General features: G+C 41.5%; 1 protein-coding gene across 1 annotated transcript in view; it reads left to right on the top strand.

Moving 5' to 3' along the window:
* The window catches only part of VPS13C (vacuolar protein sorting 13 homolog C), a 222,088-nt gene that overhangs the window by 102,547 nt on the left and 95,215 nt on the right, over nt 1–24,326 (top strand). The window contains exons 38-47 of the mRNA XM_060174401.1: nt 412–548; nt 2,467–2,623; nt 5,404–5,483; nt 5,998–6,057; nt 7,507–7,669; nt 9,232–9,348; nt 11,957–12,060; nt 12,760–12,927; nt 20,951–21,255; nt 23,629–23,776. Coding sequence (XP_060030384.1) covers nt 412–548; nt 2,467–2,623; nt 5,404–5,483; nt 5,998–6,057; nt 7,507–7,669; nt 9,232–9,348; nt 11,957–12,060; nt 12,760–12,927; nt 20,951–21,255; nt 23,629–23,776 — 1,439 coding nt within the window. The remainder of the gene's footprint in view (nt 1–411; nt 549–2,466; nt 2,624–5,403; nt 5,484–5,997; nt 6,058–7,506; nt 7,670–9,231; nt 9,349–11,956; nt 12,061–12,759; nt 12,928–20,950; nt 21,256–23,628; nt 23,777–24,326) is intronic.

Raw genomic sequence — 24,326 nt, forward strand, 5'->3', positions numbered from 1 at the left:
TGAAAAATTGCCTCTCATTAGTATTTGTTTGCTCATTATTTATCTAGCCACCAGGGTTATCACTGGGGCTCTGTGCCTGCATGACTCCACCAGCAATCCCCAGCAGCTATTTTTCTTTCTGTCTTTTTTTCCTTTCTTCCCTCCCTCACTTCCTCCCTTCCTCCCTTCTTTTCTTCCTTTCTTCCTTCTTTCTTAACCGGGTGCACCGTCACCTGGCCCCTTATCTTGTTTATTTGTGTCTTGAAGGTATATGTCTCACCTACTAAACTATGATGAGATTTCTAAGGGCTGGAGCTGTATCTTGATTCTATACGTTTTCAGTACCTGGTATGTTCGGCATATTCAGGTAAACTCTGTCTTCATTGAAGAAACATGAGTAGAAGTAAATACATTTATTTTGTACACCTGTAGGTGAAATCAAAGAGCCTCCTGATGTCTCTACGTCACAGCAAGATGTACAGGTTTCACAAGGTCCTCTAGCAACTGGCATGGAAGAAGTTAAGCCTGTGGATATCATCAATGTTCTGCTGAATTTTGAAATCAAAGAGGTATAATTTTCATCTGATATAATTGTTTGTTTTTTTTTTTTTAGAATGAAGTGAATAAAATAATTCATGGGATTACCACTACTTAAGGAAGCTTGTAGAGTAATGGTACAGTTGTAAAAGTTGACATAAGTTTTGTACGGATAGTAGAAATGTTTGAAAGCTTGAGAGTTTTGTTTAAGGTGTCCCCAACACTCCCTCTATCTATGTGTCTGTCTGTCTGTCTGTCTATATATCTATCTACCTACCTACCTACCTACTTACCTACCTACTACCTACCTACCCTATCTGTCTGTCTGTCTGTCTGTCTGTCTATCTATCTATCTATCTTTCTATCTATATGGCATACGTAATCTTTAGAGACAATGGTCAGTGTATTCTGCAGCTCCTTTTACAAATTTTTTTTTTAGTGCTGTTGCAATATGACTTGCTTTGGGTTTCAATTAGATAAGGCAGAGGAGGGAGTTGGCCGGTCGAGCAGCCAGTTAAGTGCAGGCGGTGCAAAGCGCAAGGACCAGCATAAAGATCCCAGTTTGAGCCCCTGGCTCCCCACATGCAGGGGAGTCACTTCACAGGCAGTGAAGCAGGTCTACAGGTGTCTGTCTTTTTCTCCTCCTCTCTGTCTTCCCCTCCTCTCTCCATTTTTCTCTGTCCTATCCAACAACGATGACATCAGTAACGATGACATCAGTAACAACGACAATAATAACTACAACAATGAAATATCAAGGGAATAAATAAAAAACAATATAAGGCAGAAGGTGATAATAGAATCTTATGCAAATTTTTAAAGAAAGTTTTAGTTGATTAAAACACAGTCCCCTGCACATTTGAAAGTATATTACCATAATCTCTTTTTATCTGCTTATTTTCAAGAAATAAAAAAAAACACATAGCGCTTATTAATCTCTAGTTCTATTCTCAGCAGATATTCACTGTATGTGCTAGCTGCTACAGGTTCAGAGGAAAAGGCGTAATTCTGTTTATTTTTATTATTGATGTAATAGTGATCCACAAGACCATAGGATATGAGGGGTACAATTCCCACCATCAAAGTTCCATATCACATCTTCTCCATTGGAAGCTTCCCTACTCTTTATCTCTCTGGGAGTATAGACCCAGGGTCATTGTGGGATGCAGAAGGTGGAAGGTCTGGCTTCTGTAATTGCTTCCCCGCTGAACATGGGTGTTGGCAGGTCGATCCATACTCCCAGTCTGTCTCTCTCTTTCCCTAGTGGGGCAGGGCTCTGGGGAGGTGGGGTTCCAGGACTCATTGGTGAAGTTGTCTGCCCAGAGAAGTCAGGTTGGTGTCATGATAGCTTCTGCAACTTGGTGGCTGAAAAGCATTAAGATATTAAGGAGAACAAATTGTTTAATAATCAGGAACCTAAAGGTAAGAATATAGCAGATAAGATTTGGGGTCTTCATGTTGGAAGAAGCTAGGAAGTCTATTTATTTTAGGTTTATTCCAAGGGGTCCATGACTTAACTAATTTTTGCCTGAGCCCAACAGCTAACATGCAGGTCTGGGGAGATGGTGTTAGAGTTGGAAATAAGATGAGAAAGCTGGATTAGGGCAGAGAGTAGCTCCCAAATATGGGAAAAGTATATAAATTCTGGTAACTGATATCCCCATCATTCTAATTCTATACTCAAGTGGTAAAGCAATTATCATTGTTCTAAGTGCTCCTAGGTAGGGAGGGGTCCTTACGGGGTGGCCCGAGTAGGGTGAATGGAAGCTAGGAAGTCTATTTCAGGTCTGTTCCTAGGAGTCTGTGTCTTAGTAGTCTTTGGAAGCAAACATCTTTACATCTTGTAGATTTCGTGTGGATTCTGTTGCTGTGAATGGTCATTAAATAGCTGATCCTTCTTCACTGCGTCTCAGTGAGATGGTTTGTAGTAATACTGGTACCTTTGTCTAGGTGGTGATTAAGCTGATGAAAAAAGCAGACAAGAAAGGAAGGCCGGTCCATGAGCTAAATGTCCTGCACCTGGGGCTGGAGGCTAAAGTGAGAAACTACGACCTGACTGCTGAAGCCTATCTCAAACAAGTCAGCATGCGGTGCTTTGAGTTCACAGGTGAGTGTGAAGTCTGGTCTGTGCAGTTTATTCACGTAACAGGCAGACAGGAATCAACATTAAGGGCATTTATGAGCGTCACCTTCGTTACTTATTTAGATAAATGCATTGCACCGATACCAATCAATTTTATACTTAAGATACTTCTTATCTTTTAAAATCTCTTTTTTTAAATTTTTTATATTTATTTATTCCGTTTTGTTGCCCTTGTTGTTTTATTGTTGTAGTTCTTGTTGTTGTTACTGATTTCATCATTGTTGGATAGAACAGAGAGAAATGGAGAGAGGAGGGGAAGACAGAGAGGGGGAGAGAAAGAGAGACACCTGCAGACCTGCTTCACGGTTTGTGAAGCGACTCCCCTGCAGGTGGGGAGCCGGGGGCTCGAACCAGGATCCTCTCGCTGGTCTTTGCGCTTTGCACCACCTGTGCTTAACCTGCTACGCTACCGCCCGACTCCTGACACTTGGTATCTTTTAAAAAAGATTTAATTTATTTTAATGAGAGGGAAAGACACAACACACACACACACACACACACATACAGATAGACACACACGGAGAGAGAGACAGACAGACAGACCAGAGTATGCCTCAGCTCTGGGTTATGGTGGTGCTGGGGACTGAACCTGAGACCTCAGAGCCTCAGGCATGAAAGTCTTTTTGTATATGCTATCTCCCCAGCCCCAAACTCATTATCTTATGTAGCTATTTATCATAAGCAATGGATGGATGGAGCTAATTTATTTTTTAAGTGTTATTACTTTATTTATAATTGGATTGAGACAGAAATTGAGAGGGGAAGAGGAGAAATGACAGAGAGACACCTGCAGCCCTACTTCACTGCTCATGAAGCTTCCCCCCTGCGGGTGGGGACCAGGGGCTTGAACCTGGGTCCTTGCACAATGTAATGTTAGTGCTTCACCAGGTGTGCCACTGCCTGGCCCCCACTAAGAATATATTTATTTATTTTTATTTTATTACTATTATTTTTAATTTCTTTATTGGGGAATTAGTGTTTTACAATCGACAGTAAATACAATAGTTTCTACTACTAAGGATATATTTAAATGTAAATCTTGATTTAGCATGAAGTAGGAAATATCTGAATAGATGAAGTGTATTCTTTCAATGTCTTGTCTATACATAGTACTTGAATACTCATAGGAGTCAACATCTCAGGCCCAGGCAGTGGCGCACCTGGTTAAGCGCACACATTACAGTGCACAAAAACCCAGGTTCAAGCCCCTGGTCTCTACCTGCAAGGGAAAAGCCTCACTAGTGATGAAGCAGGACTGCAGGTGTCTCTCTGTCTTTCCCTTTCTATATCCCCCTCCCCTCTTAGTTTCTCTCTGTCTCTGTCCAATAATAAAATAAAAAAAATGTTAAAAAAATTTAATTTAAAAAGTCAACATTTCATTATGATAATACTAGGAGGACTGATTTTAGGAGATGAGAGTTCTATTGGAACATCCCTCTGTAGAGTGCAGGTAGCTTTTTGAATAAGTAAACTAATTCATTAGGAAGCCTAGCATTTTTCATTGTGTCTTACTTTTAAATCACGTCAGTGCTTCTGCTGTTGTGGCATTGATGCACCCTTGCAGAAAAGGTAAATTCTGGACAATGCAGAAATGCAGAGGCGAACATTGAATATCCAGTTTCATTTTGTGGTTTCCCTTTCTGTCACTGTCTCTGAAGTCCTGCCTGTGAGTGGGGGTCTACAGCATTCATTCTTCTCTTTTTGGAAGTGGCTCTTGTAGATTGGGCCGTCAAGGAAGGTGGATTATATTCACAGAGCTGAGGGAGAGGAGGGAGCAGCCTGGGGAGGCTGGGGTGGGTTGGGGGGCAGTGTTGCCGGTCTGGTGTCATGGCAGGTGGCAGAGAATCTGGAACAGGAACACGTGTAGAGGACCAGCGGGGGGCTGCTGAGCCAGTGAGGAGTGGAGAAGCATCTGGGACTTTCTAGGCCACGGCAGAGGACCTTCTTGCTTTAGTAAAACAGAGCCTCATTTAGACTGGGGGACAGATGTGAAAATGACTGGGTGTAGACACAGGAGAGACGCTAGCAGCATCTGTTGCAAAATCCAGGCCAGCTGGGGGCAGTGGAAGTAGAGAAAAGTAGTTGGATTCTGGCCCCATTGACTGCTTGCTGCACTGTATTTGGAACAGCCAGCTACAGAAAGGAATCGGGGCTGACCCAGGCTTCTGGCCTGATCTCCAGGAAGGCTGTTAAGTGCTGTTTAATCAAACAAGGAACACATGGGGAGAGCAGGTTTGGAAGGAAAGATTAAAGATTAATTCTCTAATATATGTCGCTCAGAGGAGTCATGACAGATACTCTAAGTACACTGTTAAGTTTGTTGTTGTTTTTACATTGTGAAAGTATTTCTTTATTTGCCTTCTTAGACAGTATTATCATGGCATAAATTATATGCAGCAATGGTCGCCCTTTCGAGTGAACTAGTCTAAGAATGATATTTATTTATTGGATAGAGACAGAGAGAAATTGAGAGAGGAGAGGGTGATAGGGAGGTAGAGAGACAGAGAGACACCTGCAGCCCTGCTTCACTACTTATGAAGCTTTCCCCCTGAGGGGGGCGGGGGTACAGGGGGGCTTAAACCTGGATACTTGTACACTGTAACATGTGCACTTAACCAGGTGCGCCACCACCCGGCCTGCTATTCTAAGAATTTTGACAAAGATACATGTGTATAATGCAGTGCTCTGTTTTATGTTTAGAGGACTTAATGGGTCCTCCCTGTATTTGTTTTTCTTCTTTCTAGACTCTAAAGGAGAACCTCTCTACATTATTAACTCTTCTAACGTAACTGATGAGCCCCTGCTGAAGATGCTATTGACAAAGGTACTTGAGTTTTATTTCTCGGATTTTCTTATTATGTGAAGACATGACGATATGTATCCTCCTCACACTTAGCGGCTGTTTTCTCTTTAACTGTTTTAATCTGAGGCTGATTTCAGTGAGCTGTTCAAGCATTGGACCATGCTGGATCATGTCAGTAACTTTGAGTAAAGCTTTATTGTTGAATGATGGGATTACGCCAAGTTCCATTGGAACTGGAAGCAAATTGGTTGTAAGCGGGATGTATTATCATTTTCTTCTCCCTTCATCTTTTCCTTCCAAGCAGATTAAGGAATCTGAATTTTAACTTTTATAGAAAGTAAAAAAAGGCGTCCATGATTATGCGATCCTCTTCTTTATTTTATTTTTAAATGTGTATGTTCTTCTTGCCATTAAGAAAGAAGTTTTGGTGTCTTCACAACATACTTTGAAAAGCGGAGAGTCTTATGTCTTTTTAGTGTGTGAATATGTAGTGTTTGCAATCCAGTGGCTTAATTCAGTTTTTCGCTCTTTGTAGGCAGACAGGGATGGACCAGAATTTCAAACCGTTCATGAAAATACCAAACAGAGGCTGAAGGTGGGTCTTTCTAAATCTCCTGTGGGTGGTGCTAATGATCAACTGTAGCACACATTCATCTTCACTTCTGAGGTTGAGAGTTTCAAATTAGAATAAGGGATGGGGCCAGGCAGTGGCACACTTGGTTAAGTGTGCGCACTGGAGTGCACAAGGACCCAGGTTCAAATCCCTGGTCCCCGTTTGCAGGGGGGAAAGCTTCACAAGTGGTGAACCAGGGCGTCTCCATTCCTCTTCACCTCGGCTCTCAGTTGCTCTTTGTCTCTATTCAGCAATAAAGCCAAAAAGAATAGGGGGTGCAGCCATCATAGATACAGTCCTCGATGAAATAAATGGATAGACTTGAGATAAAAATTGGACAAAATAGTTGACTAGAGGGTGGGAGAGACAGCATAATGCTTATGCAGAAACTCCCATTCCCGAGGCTCTGGAGTCCCAGGCTTATTCTTCTGCGCTACCATTAGCCCGAGCTGAGCAGGGCTCTGGAAAGTAAAAAGTGGATTTGATTTCCTAAAAGATCACATCCCGGGTATGAATCAGTGATTGCTTGCTGTGTGTAATAATGTACTTTTTATAAGGGAGTTTGATAGCTCTTTTGTGGTTATAGGTTGAATGCTGATGGAAGATTAAGCATTTAAAATATATATTGCCTTTAGAGTTAGAATGAGCGTGTGAGTAAGACTAGAACATGGCTCAGCATAGATAGTTCTAGGCCATGTGTAGTCCTGCTTTGAAATGGGACTGGTTTCCAGCCTGAAAAACTCCTCCTCCGTCCTTACTTAAAACTCATTCAGCTCTGTCGACATTAGTTTTCTTTTTCTTTTTAAAGATTGTACTTATTTATTTATTGAGAAAGATAGGGAGAGAGAGAGAGAGAGAGAGCTGGAGAGAGAACCAGACATCACTCTGGTACATGTGCTACTGGGCATTGAACTTGAGATCCCATGCTTGAGAGTGAAATGCTTTAGCCACTGCACCAACTCCCAGAACACAGACATTAGATTTTTTTTTTCCAGCCTGGTGTGGATATAGGCACTATTGGTTTATTGTCTGGCAAAGATTAACTTTTTAAGTTCTTTAAAAAACTTTCATTTACTTATGATTGGATAGAGACAGAGAGAAATTGAGAGACAAAGAGAGATGACAGAAAAGGAGAGAGGCAGAGAGACACCCACAGTTCTGCATCACTACTCGTGAAGCTTTCCCCTTGCCGGTGAGGACCAGTGGCTTGAACCCGAGGCCTTGTACAGTGTAACTTGTGCACTCAGCCAGGTACACCACCTCCACCTGGCCCCCACAGCGATTAAATTTGTGATAGTGAGTCATTTCTGAAAAGTCAATTAATTAATTAGTTAATAAAAAGGGACCCTGACTTTAACTAGTGTTGTGTATGTTGAAACTGCCGCTAACCAGGTGACATTCTGACGCCTGCCTCTCTCTTTGTCACCTTAGGTTGCGTTTTCATCGCTAGACCTCATTCTTCATTTGGAAGCACTGCTGTCCTTCATGGATTTCTTATCTTCTGCTGTTCCATCCTCCGAGGCCTCGCCTTCTGAGAGGGAGTCCAAGCTGAAACCACTCCCAGAGGAATCTCGAAGTGTCATGGTCCAAGCTGGTATTGCATTTTGAGTCATGATCTCATTCCGCCTTGTGTTTTCAAACTAAGATAAATATTTAGCTCCTTCAAGTTCTACTCTCAGTGTGGATCAATAATGGTAGAGACTGTTCCATCCTCTGGAGGAAGGCTGGATAACATACTCTGCCTACCACCTGAGGAAGATGGGTCCTGAAATCGGTGCACCCTGGAACATTCCTACTCATGACCACAGAATGCCAGCTGAGACCTACAGGGATGCAGAGGTCACACAGGCTTCTAAGCTGAATCTAGGCCCCAGATCACATCAAATCAGTGGGGTTTACAGTCAACATTATTTATGCACTTTTCCCGTATTTGGGAGCTACTCTCTTCCCTGATCCAGCTTTCTAGCCCTTTTTCCAGTCATATCATCCTCCCAGACATCTTACATCCTCTCTTAAGTTCCACTTCTAAGTGAGACCATTTAATGTTGGTCTTCCTGTCTTGTCTCACTCAACACGATGCCTTCCTGCTCTGACCACGACAGAGCAAAGGAGATCAACTAGGGTTCACCCAGGGACAACACATGTCCTCATGCTTTTCTATTCTTCCTGGAAAAAGCCTGTTTTCCTCAGGCAAGACAGGTCTGTAGGAAAATATATTCTAAGTTTATCAGGAATTGGACGAATGAAATCCATTTAGTTGTGAGTCTTTTGTACAGTGATTTTGCTTATATTTTACCATCTCTCATGGATTCTAGGGTTCTTCACCGAGTAATAGGCTGAAATCTAGAGAAATTGGTTCTGTGGTTAAAGCACAGAACCAATTGTGAGATCGTTAATGTACCTGTGATTGGCTATTTTAATTTTTCATCTATCACTCTTCTTTGATGTAAGATAGAAAAAAGAGTTTAAAATAAAAATTTAGTGCTCAGAGGATTCTAGAACTTTAACGTGGGGGCGAGGGTTCTTTCTCTCTACAGAGAAAAGTTACCGTGAAGGTTTTTACCTCCATAGCAAATAAAAAGGCAGATAGCAAAGAGAATTTCCTCAGCGCTGTTACAGATCTCCCTTGTTCTTCCTTTGGAGAGGAACATGGTAGTTTTTGTCTGGTTGGCATTTGTAAAATGATTCAAAATCCTTGCTGGTTGTATGCAGTCTGAATGGAAGCCTTCAGGATTGTCTCAGCACCTTTTTTTTTTTTTTTGCCTCCAGGGTTATTGCTGGAGTTCAGTGCCTGCACCATGAATCCAATGCTTCTGGAGGCCATTTTTTCCCCTTTTGTTGCCCTTGTTGTTGTAGCCTTGTTGTGGTTATTATTGTTGTTGTTGATGTCGTTCGTTGTTGGATAGGGCAGAGAGAAAATGGAGAGAGGAGGGGAAGACAGAGAGGGGGAGAGAAAGACAGACACCTGCAGACCTGCTTCACCGCCTGTGAAGCGACTCCCCTGCAGGTGGGGAGCCGGGGGCTCGACTGGGATCCTTACGCCGGCCCTTGCGCTTTGTGCCCGACTTCCCATTGTGCACATTCGTGTTAGTCTGAGACTATTTTCTGTTATGTCATCTTTGTACTTTGCTAATCACCATGTTTCCTTTACCTCAGTGTCGGGCAACACTCGTCAAGATGATCTGTCTGATTTAAAGATCACCGCTGAATTGAATGCATTTAACATCTGTATGTGTGATCAGAAGTGCCGCCTTGCAGATATTAGAATACGTGGTGAGTCCGCATTCCTTGATATTCCCGATAGGTTTTTCACAAGTCATGTATTGGTTCCTTTCTGTTGAAGACTTGCACATACTTTTTGGTGGATGTGCTTTGAAATATTAAAACAGAGTTTTTTGTTTTTTTTTTAATGAGTTGTAACTGACATCAGACATCCTTTATATATTTAAACAATCCAGAATAAGTCTGAGCCTTAATTTTCTCTTGGTCTATTTGCATTGTCAGAATAATGCAACTTTTTTTTTTTAATAGCAGTAATCATGCCTTGGACTAGGGACACCACCACCTCTCTAAAATGCTCCTAATTACAAATTAACCTGAAACAGGAATGTCATGACAATATCTCACAGAGTAATGATAAAGCCACTACCCTCAATTTCTTCATCTTTTTCTGCAGATAAAGTGCCAGGAAAGTAAGCCTCCAGGGTGCGTCTTGTCAGCTTTAACCAGCAGCAGCTTACTATAAAGTATGCCCTAGCATAGTTCAGTGGTTCTGATTGTACCACAGGCTCTGTTTTTTCCTTCATTTTTTCACTATCAATTCACTATTGATTTACAAAATTACGTGTCAGCAGAGGCATAATTCCACACTGTTTGCACCATCAGAGTTCTGAATCCCAAGTCTTTTCATTGCAAACCACCCTGTTTCTCCCAAGGTTGCAGACGTGGGTTAACTGTCATCTCTGCAGTTATCTGTTTACATCTTAGACTTTTTTTTTTTTTTACCAGAGCACTGCTTAGTGCTGGATCATGGTGGTGCAGGAGATTAAATCTGGGACTTTGGAGCCTCAGACATGAGAGTCTCTGCATAACCATTATGCTGTCTACCTCCTGCACCACAGATTCTAAAACCAGCCTTCCTGGGTTCTAAATATTACTGCAACACTTACTGTATGTTTGACCTTGAAAAGATTCTTTAACCTTTCTGGCCTTAAGATTCTCCTTTTTATTACAATGAAATAGTTACAGTGATCACTCACGAGGTTGTTGTGGTGATTAAATTTGCACATTTATTTGTATCTAGTAAAGAGCTCTGTTAGAAGTCTTTTTTTTCCCCCAAAGGCTAAGAAATGACTTTTTTTTTCCCAACAACTGTTTTATCGGCATCTTATTCTTTTAAAGTAATTTTTCAACTTATTTGGAGGATTCATGATTTACAGTACAGTCATTGGCACACTGCTACAACCTTCCAACTCCTTGTGATAGGTGTTGGTGCCTGCAATACACACTGTCCCCCTGAGCTAGGTCCTTTTCCTCCATCTTTTTAAAAAATTATCTTTATTTATTTATTGGATAGAGACAGCCAGAAACCAAAAGTGATGGGGGAAGGAGGGGACAGAGAGGAAGAGAGACACCTGCAGCACTGCTTCACTACCTATGAAGTTTTCCCCTGCAGGTGGGGACCGGGGACTTGAACCTGGGTCCTTGCGCATTATAACATGTGCGTTCAACCAGGTGTGCCACCAGGACCCAGCCCCTTCTTTTCCTCCATCTTATAGCAGGACCTCAGCACAACTTTCTCTCAGTCCCTCTCCTTGTCCCCCAGAGTCCTTGCAATGATTCTTTTTAAAGGTGGCCTGGTGATGTTTCATGCTCATAACTGAATCTCAGCTGAGGGGTACTCTTTCCTCAGGAGGAACTTGAAAAATCCTTATGCCTTGAGACATGATAAAGATAACAAAAATTACTTGGAGAGAAGACTTAGAAGATTATGTTTAGAGGTCAGGTAGTAGCACTCTTGCTAGAGGGGACATTATAATGTGTGAGCATCAGGTTCAAACCCCTGGTCCCCACCTGCAGGGGAGAAGCTTTGCCAGTGGTGAAGCCGTGCTGCTTTGTCTCTCTCTCTCCCTCTCACTCTTTCCTTTCTCTCTGTAATACATAAAGTATTTTAATTATATCTTACATAAATATATACTACTATAGACAAAAGGTTTTATTTATCAAACTGTATTCCTTTATACGTAGTTTTTGAAGCAACGGTTTTCATAATAGAAGTGTCTTTTTACAATGGCTGTCAAGCAAATGATTACCACTGTCCTGGATTGTGTCCAGTGCTTGATCTTCTTTAAAATTTCATTTCTCGGGAGTTGGGCGGTAGCGCAGTGGGTTAAACACAGGTGGTGTGAAGCACAGGGACCAGCGTAAGGATCCTGGTTTGAGCCCCCGGCTTCCCACCTGCAGGGGAGTCGCTTCACAGGCGGTGAAGCAGGTCTGCAGGTGTCTGTCTTTCTCTCCCCCTCTCTGTCTTCCCTTCCTCTCTCCATTTCTCTCTGTCCTATCCAACAATGATGACATCGATAACAATAATAACTACAAAAATTAAACAAGGACAACCAAAAGGAATAAATAAATAAAATAAATAAAATTTCATTTCACCTTTTTAAGAATTCCACAGCCTTTCCATATACTATGTCTGTAGCACTTAGAGATATTCTAGTCTCTCTTAGGTTTGCTGTAGATAAACGTTGTTATCTTTAATGTGTCTAATAGTAATTCCTTTCCATGCTGTACCTGCTGTGACATGTGATTGAACTCAAATGTCCCTGAATTGGTCCACATGGATTGGATGACACACCTGTACCTGTCACCTTCTCCACAGGCATGGACGCCTTTGTTTCTGTGAAGCCCAAGCAGACCGACATGTTTGCGAGACTCAAGGACATCGTAGTGGAGAATGCTGACTTGCAGTCTATTCACAAGAAGGTAATTTAAAAACGGGCATCTGCATAGCAATGCAGTTTTGTTCTCTGCGTTGGAGTTGCCATTGCCTTTACTCACTTGATTCATCGGATTCTGCCTGCCTAGCATTTTGTTTGTTACTGGGCACAGCTGGGGGCATAGCTTGCCTCCTCACTGCACAAAGACCAGGTGATTTTTGTATAAGTTGCTTCCGACCAACTTTTAATATTCTCCCCAGTAAAGGGATTTTAAAAAAAAAAATAGAAACCAGGAAGTGTTATCCTGGGTTAAAGTGATTTTAGTGGGGGCTGGGCTTTGGTGCACTGGGTTAAGTGCATATACTACGAAGCACAAGGATACCGGATCAAGGTCCCGGTTCCCCACTGCAGAGGGGTCGTTTTGCAAGTGGTGAAGCAGGTCTGCAGGTGTCTATCTTTCTCTCTCCCTCTCTATCTCCCCTCCCCTCTCAATTTCTCTCTGTCCTATCTGAAAAATCATAAGTGGCCACAAGAGCAGTGGAATTGTAGTGCAGGCACGGAGCCCCAGCAATAACCCTGGAGGCAGAAAAAAGAAAAGTGATTATGGCTGCTCATTTGTTTGTAGAGTGAACTTAAGTTCTTCTTTGTATATCCAGAATTCTGTGACAAGGCATTGTGGATATAGCACCGTGGTAAACGCACACAGCTCTTTAGACACAATAACCAGCTTATTTAATGCTTTTAGGCTGTCTCTATTTTGGGAGATGAAGTCTTTCGTTTCCAAATGACTCTTTATCCTGAAGCCACGGAAGGAAAGGCCTACACAGACATGACTAAAGTTGATGGCAGGCTGAGCCTCAAAGTGGGCTGTATTCAAATTGTTTACGTCCATAAATTCTTTATGTCTCTGTTGGTAAGTCTACTTTTTTTTTTTAAGTATGTTTCTTATTTTTCTCTCATTGAAACGCTACATACCTTTACTTACACATGAGAATCTAGAGAATCCAAGTCTTTACTAATTGGATTGTGTAACAAACACCCCCAAAACTAGAGGGGATACTCTCTTCGAGGAAATTCTCTTCATCATGAATAAACAGGAGAATTTCTGTTGCCACTATTTTGAATGTATCAGTTAGCATTACTTGCCGGTTTCCGATTTTATATGTTTGAAAAGTAACTTTTCAAAAATATTTATTTATTTATTTTCCCTTTTGTTGCTATTGTTGTAATTACTGTTGTTATTGATGTCGTTGTTGTTGGATAGGACAGAGAGAAATGGAGAGAGGCTGGGAAGACAGAGAGGGAGAGAGAAAGACATGAAGAAAGATGAAGAAAAGGAAGAGAAAGCAGATGATCAAAACTTTCTTATCATAATTGTGATATTAGATAATATAAGTCACTTGGGACTTTTTTTTTTTTTTTGGACAGTAGCTTCAAATCATGATTCTTTTATTGAGATTAGGAAAATGAATTTCCAGAGGTCAAAACAATAAGAAGGCCTGATTTTGTTTTTCCTTCCTGAGAATGATCTGCCGTATTCACTGGGATTTCCTTTTCTTTTTTTCTTAAATTTTTTGCCTCCAGGGTAATAGTTTGCACTACAAATCCACTGCTCCTAGAGGCCATTTTTCCCCATTGTTATTGTTACTATCATTGTTGTTGGATAGGACACAGAGAAATTGAGATAGAAGGGGAAGACAGAGAGGGGGAGAGAAGGATAGACACCTGCAGACCTGCTTCACCTCTTGTGAAGCGACTCCCCTGCAGGTGGGGAGCCGGGGGCTCGAACCGGGATCCTTATGCCGGTCCTCACACTTTGCACCATGTGCGCTTAACTCACTGTGCTAGTGCCCAGCCCCCCTCTACTAGGATTCTTTTTTTACTTTCTTTCTTTCTTTCTTTTTTTTTTTTTTAAGATTTTTATTTATTTATGAGAAAGATAGGAGGAGAAAGAACCAGACATCACTCTGGTACATGTGTTGCTGGCAATCGAACTCTGGACCTCATGCTTGAAAGTCCAAAGCTTTATCACTGAGCCACCTCCCAGACCACCTTCACTGGGATTTTCTAAAGCAGATTGCAAAGATCTCCCAGTTCCCCTCCCACCACTAGCTCTGTGGTGTTCACCAGCATGGTCACAAACACTGTTTTCACAGCGAACTTTTTTAAAAAATGCAACTGTGTTGTATAAGGTGACGTACAAGAGTGTGAAACCACACTCTTGAAAACTTAAGATTTTGATAACCACTAGTTGATCCCTAAGAATTAAAAAATTCAAAACTATTATTATAAGGGGAAAAATAGCTGTTTGGGGAGGATTGTGTGGCAGTACTTCTGATTAAGTACACACATTACCATGCTCAGGGATCTGGGTTCAAGCCCTTGGTCCCCACCTGCAGGGGATGAGGCGGGAAGTGAAGCTGGGATTCATGAGTGGTGAAGTAATGCTACAGGTATATCTATTTGTCTGTCTATAAATCTGTGTATCTATGTATCTCCCTCCTCTTTCCCTCTTGACTTCTCTTTGTTGCTATCCAATAAGATACTAATAAAAAGGACTGTTACCCACACTTGCCATAAAAGCTAAATTATTCTGAAAGATAAAATGAAAGGCAAAGCATTCTCCTTCCCAGAAGAAACTGTTGCTAATATCTCAGTCTCTTTCTTTTTTTTTAAATTTATTTCTTTATTGGGGAATTAATGTTTTATATTCAACAGTAAATACAATAGTTTGTACATGCGTAACATTCCCCAGCTTCCCATTTAACAATACAACCCCCACTATGTCATTTATCATCCTTCATGGACCTGTATTCTCCCCACCCACCCACCCCAGAGTCTTTTACTTTGGTGCAATACGCCAATTCCATTTCAGGTTCTACTTGTGTTTTCTTTTCTGATCTTGTTTTTCAACTTCTGCCTGAGAGTGAGATCATCCCATATTCATCCTTCTGTTTCTGACTTCCTTCACTCTACATGATTTTTTCAAGGTCCATCCAAGATCGGCTGAAAACGGGGAAGTCACCATTTGTTACAGCTGAGTAGTATTCCATTGTGTATATATACCACAACTTGCTCAGCCACTCATCTGTTGTTGGACACCTGGGTTGTTTCCAGGTTTTGGCTATTACAAAGTGTGCTGCCAAGCACGTATGTGTACACAGATCTTTTTGGATGGGTGTGTTGGGTTCCTTAGGATATATCCCCAGGAGAGGAATTGCAGGATCATAGGGTAGGTCCATTTCTAGCCTTCTTAGAGTTCTCCAGACTGTTCTCCACAGAGGTTGGACCCATTGACATTCCCACCAGCAGTGCGGGAGAGCTCCTTTGACCCCACACCCTCTCCAGCATTTGCTGCTGTTACCTTTTCTGATGTCTGACATTCTCACAGGAGTGAAGTGATATCTCATTGTTGTCTTTATTTGCATTTCTCTGACAATCAGAGACTTGGAGCATTTTTTCATGTGTTTCTCGGCCTTTTGGATCTCTTCTGTGGTGAATATTCTGTCCAAGTCTTCCCCCCATTTTTGGATGGGGTTATTTGTCGTCTTGTTGTTGAGTCTGGCAAGCTCTTTATATATGTTGGTTATTAAACTCTTATCTGATGTATGGCATGTAAAGATCTTCTCCCATTCTGTGAGGGGTCTCTTGGTTTGGGTAGTGGTTTCTTTTGCTGTGAAGAAGCTTTTTAATTTGATGTAGTCCCATAGGTTTATACTTGTCTTAGTCTTCTTTGTAATTGGATTCGTTTCATTGAAAATGTCTTTAAAATTTATGCGGAAAAGAGTTCTGCCAATATTTTCCTCTAAGTATTTGATAGTTTCTGGTCTAACATCCAAGTCCTTGATCCACTTGGAATTTACTTTTGTATTTGGTGAAATACAGTGATTCAGTTTCATTCTTCTGCATATTTCAACCCATTGTTTCCAACACCATTTGTTGAAGAGACTCTGCTTTCCCCATGTAATAGTCTGGGCCCCTTTGTCAAAGATTAGATGTCCATAGGTGTGGGGCCTCATTTCTGGGCTCTCAATTCTATTCCACTGGTCACTGTGTCTATTCATGTTCCAGTACCAAGCAGTTTTGATGACAATGGCCCTATAATACAGTTTGAGATCTGGGAGTGTGATGCCTCCGGTTCTGTTCTTTTTTCTCAAGATTGTTTTGGCAATTCTAGGTCTTTTCTGGTTCCAGATAAACAGTTGTAGCATTTTTTCTATTCCCCTAAAAAATGTGCTTGGGATCTTGATGGGGATAGCATTAAATTTGTAGATGGCTCTGGGTAATATATTCATTTTGATGATGTTAATTCTTCCAACCCATGAACATGGAATATCTTTCCACTTCTTTGTGTCTTTTTCAATTTCTTTTGAGTAGTGACTCATAATTTTCAGTATACAAGTCTTTCACTTCCTTGGTTAGATTTACTCCTAGATATTTTATTGTTTTTGTTGCTATAGTAAAAGGAATTGATTTCTGGATTTCAATTTCTTCTAACTTAGTGTTTGCATAGAGGAATGCCACTGAGTTTTGAATGTTAATTTTATAGTCTGACACCTTACTGTATTGCCTGATGATTTCCAAAAGCTTCTTGCTGGATTCCTTAAGTTTTTCCATGTATACTATCATGTCATCTGCAAATAAGGAGAGTTTGACTTCTTCTCTTCCAATCTGTATGCTTTTAATTCCTTGCTCCTGCCTGATTGCTATGGCAAGAACTTCCAACACTATGTTGAATAGTAATGGTGGTAGAGGGCAGCCCTGTCTAGTACCTGATCTGAGTGGAAATGCTTCCAGTTTTTCACCATTGAGTATGATGTTGGCTGTAGGTTTGCTATATATAGACTCCACTATCTTCAGGAATTTTCCATCTATTCCCATTTTTTGTAGTGTTTTGATCATAAAGGGATGTTGTATTTTGTCAAAGGCTTTCTCTGCATCTATTGATATGACCATGTGGTTTTTGGTCTTGCTTTTGTTGATGTGGTGGATCACATTGATTGATTTACATATATTAAACCAACCTTGCATGCCTGGGATAAACCCCACTTGGTCATGGTGAACAATCTTTTTGATATACTGCTGTATCCGGTTGGCTAGAATTTTGTTCAATATTTTTGCATCTATGTTCATCAGAGATATTGGTCTGTAGTTTTCTTTTTTGGTTGTGTCTTGTCTGCTTTTGGTATCAGGGTAATGTTGGCTTCATAGAAGCTGGCAGGGAGTATTCCAGTGTCTTCAATCTTCTGGAAGACTTAAAAGTAGAGGTATTAGTTCTTCTTTGAAGGTTTTGTAGAATTCATTTGTAAAACCATCTGGTCCAGGACTTTTATTTTTGGGGAGATTTTTGATAACTGTTTCAATTTCATTAGCTGTGATGGGCCTGTTCATGTTATCCACTTCCTCTTTACTTAGTTTTGGAAGTTGGTAGGTATCTAGGAAATCGTCCATTTCTTCCAGGTTCTCTAGCTTGGTGGCATATAGTTGTTCATAGAAGCCTCCTATGATATGTTGAATTTCTGCAGTGTCTGTTGTGATATCTCCTCTTTCATTGACTATCCGATTTATTTGGGTCTTCTCCCTTTTTTGTTTTGTGAGTCTGGCTAAAGGTTTGTCGATTTTGTTTACTCTTTCGAAGAACCAACATTTACTTTTGTTGATCTTTTGTATGGTTTTCCTATTCTCAATGTTATTTATTTCTGCCCTAACTTTAGTGATTTCTGACCTTCTTGTTGCTTTAGGGTTCCTTTGTTGTTCTTCTTCTAGGTCTTTAAGATGTGGAAATCAGGCTGTTTATTTGTGCTTTTTCTTGTTTCCTAATGTGTGCTTGTATAGCTATGAACTTCCCTCTTAGGACTGCTTTAGCTGTGTCCCAAATATTTTGATAGCTTGTGTCTTCATTTTCATTGAATTCTTGAAACATTTTGATTTCTTCCTTGATTTCCTCTTTGACCCAGAAATTGTTAAGAAGTGTACTGTTGAGCTTCCACATTTTGGGACTGTTACTAATCTTTTGTTGATTGTTAAGTGTTAGTTTAATTCCACTGTGGTCTGAGAAGATGCTTGGGATGATTTCAGTGCTCTTGAATTGGCTGATGCTGTCTTTGTGGCCTAACATATGGTCTATCCTTGAGAATGATCCATGTGGATTTGAGTAAAATGTGTATTCCAGTTTCTTGGGATGAATGACTCTGAAAATGTCCAATAGTTCTAGTTTATCTATCTCTTCATTTAGCTCCCTTATGTCTTTACTGATTTTCTTCCTGGATGATCTGTCAAGTTGAGAGAGTGGGGTGTTGAAGTCCCCTACTATGATTGTATTACTGTTAATATATTGCTGTAGCTCTTTCAGTAGAAGTTTGATGTATTTAGATGGCTTCTCATTGGGTGTATAGATGTTAATAATTGTTAAGTCCTCTTGATTGACTGATCCTCTGAACATTAAGTAGTGTCCATTCCTATCTTTTTTAATCTTATCTATTTTAAAGTCTATCATGTCAGATATAAGAATAGCTGTTCCTGCCCTTTTTTGTGGGCCATTGGCTTGTATGATAGTTTTCCATCCTTTCACTTTAAGTCTGTGTTTGTCTCGTTGAGTTAGGTGGGTTTCCTGTAGATAGCATATTGTTGGGTTGTGTTTTCTGATCCATCTTCCTACTCTGTGTCTTTTAATAGGTGAATTCAGGCCATTGACATTTATTGATATCAAAGATTGAAGATATTTTAACGCCATTCTTGTAGAATTTTAGAGTGTTTTGATATATGTCCTATTTGTGGTGGTCTGATTGTTTATAGGAGACCTTTCAGAACTTCTTTCAGGGCAGGCTTGGTGATGGTTGATTCCTTCAACTGTTGCTTGTCTGAGAAGGTTTTGATGCCTCCATCTAGTCTGAATGACAGTCTAGCAGGATATAGTATTCTTGGCTGAAAGCCTTTCTCATTGAGCACTCAATAGATATCTTGCCATTCTCTTCTTGCCTGTAGTGTTTGTATGGAGAAGTCTGCTGCTAATCTTAGGGGTTTTCCTTTGTAGGTGACTCTTTGTTTTTCTCTTGCAGCCTTCAGGATCCTTTCTTTATTCTTATTCCTTTCCATTCTAAGTATGATATGTCTTGGTGTCTTTAGGTCTGGGTTAATTCTGTTTGGGACCCTCTGGGATTTTTGAATTTTTATGTCTTTGATGTTGTCTAGACTAGGGAAGTTTTCATCTACTATGGCCTGGAAAATGCATTCTTCCTCTCCTTCTCTTTCTTCCTCTGGTATGCCAATAATGTGTATATTGTTTCTTTGAAGTCATCCCATAGGACTCTGTTGTTGTTTTCAGCATCTCTTAATCTTTTTTTGAGATCTCTTACTTCTTTTTTAGTTGTCACTAATTCATCCTCAATCTTGCTAATTCCGTCTTCAGCCTCATAGATTCTATTCTCTCTGCCCTATACTGTTTTCTGGAGTTCATCTATTTTGTTGCCCTGCTCTGATACTGTTTTAGCTTGTGCAGCTAGTTGCATTCTTAGCTCAGCGATTTCAGCTTTCAGCTCTCTAATAACCATGAGATAATTAGTATTTTCTTCCATATTCTCATTTGTTGTTCCTGTATTTCTGATTACAATTTTTTTCAAATTCTTTACTCACTCCTGTTATTATTTCTTTAGCTAATGTTTGGATGTTGAACTCGTTGTTTTGTGCTTCACCCTGTGGAGGACTTTTAGCTGGACTCTTGTCCTGGTTCGAGTCTCCAATATTTTTTCTTGTTGTTTTAACAATTTTATATATTATGTATGAGTTCCCTTTATCAGTACTTTTCAAATTATTGATTACTATTGCCTGGATTGACTTGTGTCTAAGTAATTTAATTAAAGGGTTTACTGTGGTGGAAGTTAACAGTTTTTTTTTTCAATCCCTGAGTTGGAGCTCAGTGGTGTAAAAGCCTCTTTTTTTTTTCTTCCCTGTAGGCTAGGGGAGCCTGAGGGCTTTTAAACTATCAATAGGCTTCTTAGCTTAATCACTGACTCCTGACCAAGAGATAAAGCAGGGTGTGGCAGAGATAATCCAGTGGTTATGCAAAGAGACTTTCACAGCCCCTCAGCTATGCCACGGAGGTATAGGTCTTCTCCTGAGTTTCCCGGTTAGATCTCTGTCCCCTGGTGTCCCTCCCTGTTGCTGCTCCAGATTCTGAGGGTAGTAGCAATGGAGACTCAGAGTTGCACTTTGTGAGTCTCCGGGGAGTCCTCTCCTCCCTTCAGCTGTCCCCTTGTTGGTGGAGCAGGCTGGAGGTGGTGTCTCAACAGATAAACTGCTGAACTGTTAGCAGTCACTTAATCTTAGGCTCCTCTCTCCTCTCTGTCACCAGCCACGCGTGTTTGTACTCACCGGTGATTTACTGGGTTCCTGTGGTCATTCTAGTCCTGTCTTGTTTCGGTCCAGGTGGTCTCCTTTGGTATTCCTAGTTGATCTGGGAGAGGAGAGGAGAGGAGAGGAGAGGAGAGGAGAGGAGAGGAGAGGAGAGGAGAGGAGAGAAAGCGATCTGTTGCTCGTAGCTCCGCCTCTGGAAGTCGAATCCTCAGAGTCTCTTTCTGAACTTTAATTTCTCTATCTACATAACCCTGAATACCATCTATTTCTTTGTCTTTGACTTAGTTTTTCTCTTCAGAGTAAATGCTTTTTAAAAACGTGACTTTTAAAGATACATCCCAGGGGCTGGGTAGTGGCATGTTACCATGCAGAGGGACCCAGGTTCAAGTCCCTACTACCCACCTACAAAAGGGAAGCTTCACGAGTGGTGAAGCAGGGCTGCAGGAGTCTCTCTTCCTCTCAGCCTTTGGTCTTGCCCTTCCCTCTTGATTTCTCTCTGTCTTTGCCCAATATATAAATGTAAAACACGATTTAAGATAAATCCAGTCTTGGATGACTCTCTAGACCGCATTCTCTTCCAACAGAACTTCCTCAACAATTTCCAGACTGCCAAAGAGGCCTTGAGCGCAGCCACCACACAGGCTGCCGAGAGGGCCGCGTCCAGCATGAAAGACCTGGCTCAGAAGAGCTTCCGCCTCCTGACTGACATCCATCTGAAAGCACCTGTCATCATCATCCCGCAGTCCTCAGTGTCACCAAATGCCATCATAGCAGACTTGGGTTTGATCAGAGTCGAAAACCAGTTCAGCTTAATTCCCATGGAACACTGTCCTCTCCCCCCAGTCATGGACAAAATGAGTATTCAGCTGACACAGTTGAAGCTGTCCAGGTATAAGTATAACAAGGCTGTGACATTATTGGGTATTTCTTACTAGAAATAGAAGTTTCCTCCTCCTCTTTCTCCTCCTTCTCCTCCTCCTTTCCCTCCTTCTCCTCCTCCTCCTTTTTCTCTTCCTCTTCCTCCTCTTCCTTCTCCTCTTTCTCCTCCTCCTCCTCTTTCACTCTGCTTGCATATCATATTGGAAAATGTAGATAACCATATATACTTTTGACATGTATCACTGGTGATCAGCACATGCAGATAATACATTTACTTCACTAAAAGTCTGATGCTATCCTTTCATTATACACAGAAATGGAAATTTTTTGGTGTCTTTTTTTATTCCCCCCACCAAAGTTATTACTGAGGCTCCGTGCTGGCACTATGAATCCACAACTCCCAGTGGCTAGTTTTTTTTTTCTATTTTATTAGATAGGACAGTGAGAAATTGAGAGAGGAGGGAGAGATACAGAGGGAGGAAGAGAGAGAGAGATACCTGCAGCACTGCTTCACCACTTGTGAAGCATCCCCCCATGCATATGGAGAAGCAGGGAACTTGAACCCAGGTCCTCATGCAGGGTAAACATGCACTTCATGGGATACACCAACTCCCACCCCTCCTTGTTTTCATTGGGTGTCTGGCTGCATATACAGTTTCACTGTTACGCGGGACGTTTTCCCTCTAGACAGTGAAAGAGCTCCAGGGCTGTTATAACCCCTCGCATGTGAGGCCAGGGATTGAGCCTCAGCTTGCAAATGGCAAGACGCATGCTTTTTAAGCTGTTGTTTAGCCCAGAAATAGAATTCTAATCGAATCTTTGCCGGAGGTCAATTACTCTAGTGATTTGTGACTGTCATTCCACATTTCTTGACCATTGGGATTTTTTTTTTCTTTTTACTATCTTTTTTAAAATTGATTTAATAACAACAGACAAGACCGTAAGATAAGAGGGGTACAATGACACACAGTTCTCACCACCAGAGTTCCGTATCCCTTCTCCTCCATTGGAAGCTTCTCTATTCTTTATCCATCTGGTAATATGGACCCAGGATCATTATGGTGTGCAGAAAGTGGAAGTTCTGTCTTCTGTATTTACTTCTCCGCTGAACATGGGTGTTGGCAGGTCAATCCATACCTCCAGTGTGTTTCTGTATTTCCCTAGTGGGTAGAGTTCTGGAGAGGGGAGGTTCCAGGACATATTGGTGAGATTGTCTGCCCTGGGAAGTCAGGTTCACATCATGGTAGCATCTGAAACCTGGTGGCTGAAAAAGAATTAAGATATAAAGCAGAACAAATTGTTGGCTAATCATGAACCTAAAGGCAAGAATATTGCAGATGAAGATTTGGGAGTCTACATTTTGGAAAAAGCTCATAAATCTATTTTAGGTATATTACAAGGGGTCTATGACTTGACTAGTTTTTGCCTGAGTCTGACAGCTAACATGCAGGTGGACCCAAGGTATTGTCTGGGGAGATGGTGTTTTAGTTGGAAAAAGAACTAGAAAGCTGGATCAGGGAAGAGAGATACCTCACTTCTAAGCCTTTTCTCACTCAGGAATTCGATGTGAACTATCTTGAGGACAATTAAGTCCAAATAAGATCATGTTGGTTTTGCTGACTGATGAGAATACTTACTTTTTTGTACAAATGGTTATTGGCAGGCAAGCTAGAATTCAGTATGCTTGCTTGACTTTTAGGCTTCATGGATATTTCTCTCTCTGCCTCCAGGGTTATGCTGGGGCTCAGGGCCAGCATTATGAATCCACTCCTCCTGGAGGTTTTTTTTTTTTTTTTCCATTTTATTGAATAGGACAGAGAAATTGAGAGAAGAGTGGAAGATAGGGGGAGAGAAAGATAGTAGATACCTGCAGACCTGCTTCACTGCTTGTGAAGCGTGCCTGCTGCAGGTGGGGAGCCGGGGGCTCGAACCTGGATCCTTGCACAGGTCCTTGTGCAAGGCGCTGAACTGGGTATGCCGCCGCCCGGGCCCATGCATGTTTCTCTTTTTCTTTGGAGAAGTACTAGTGATGTAAAACTAAGGGCTCGGTAGACAGACCGTCACTGTGTCCTCCAGCTGGAGTGTGATGTCACGCTAGTTTGTAGGCATTGTAACCACTGCTAACTTTAGTTTCTGTGAATGGCAATAAGTAACACAGTATGCATACTTGATGAAATCCTGTCTTTGAATTGCCATTGCAAGGGTTTTGCTAAGGCCGCTCTGCAGAGAAAGTCGGCATGTTCCATTTCAGCTTGATCCGTGAAGAGAAACCTGATCTTTGTTTATTGGGAGAATGTCCTGCGGGAACGGTTGCGCAGTGTGACAGTCCCATTGTCCAATGCCAGTTTTCAGAGTGTGAAATACACCTCTGTTTCTCTTTCAGAACAATTTTGCAGGCCAGCTTGCCACAACCTGACATTGAAATTTTAGAACCTGTCAACATGCTTTTGTCCATCCAGAGAAATTTAGCGGCAGCTTGGTATGTGCAGATCCCAGGGATGGAGATTAAAGGGAAGTTGAAACCCATGCAAGTAAGTACAGGTTGAAGACATATGAGGATTGTCCTTTCTTTTCTTTTCTTTTCTTTTCTTTTCTTTTCTTTTCTTTTCTTTTCTTTTCTTTTCTTTTCTTTTCTTTTCTTTTCCCTTTTCTTTCCCTCCCCTCCCCTCCCCTCCCCTCCCCTCCCTTCCCCTTCCCTTCCCTTCCCTCTCTTTTCTCCTTCCTTCCTTCCTTCCTTCCTTCCTTCCTTCCTTCCTTCCTTCCTTCCTTCCTTTGCTTTTCTTCCCACTAGGGTTCTTGCTGGGGCTCAGAGCCTGCACGATAATCCACCACTCCTGGTGGCCATTTTTTCTATTTGTTTGACAGGACAGAGAGAAATTAAGAGGGGAGGGGAGATAGAGGAGAGGAGGGCCAGGTGGTGATGCACCGGGTTGAGCACACATGTTACAATAGGCAAGAACCCAGGTTCTAGCCCCTGGCCCCCACCTGTAGAAGAAAGCTTTGCTAGCAGTGAAGCTGGGCTGCAGGTGTCTCTCTGTCTCTCTCCCTCTCTGTCTCCCCTCCATTCTCTCTCTCTCTATA

Source organism: Erinaceus europaeus, chromosome 16 (genome assembly GCF_950295315.1).
Source record: "Erinaceus europaeus chromosome 16, mEriEur2.1, whole genome shotgun sequence".
Classification (NCBI taxonomy): Eukaryota; Metazoa; Chordata; class Mammalia; order Eulipotyphla; family Erinaceidae; genus Erinaceus; species Erinaceus europaeus.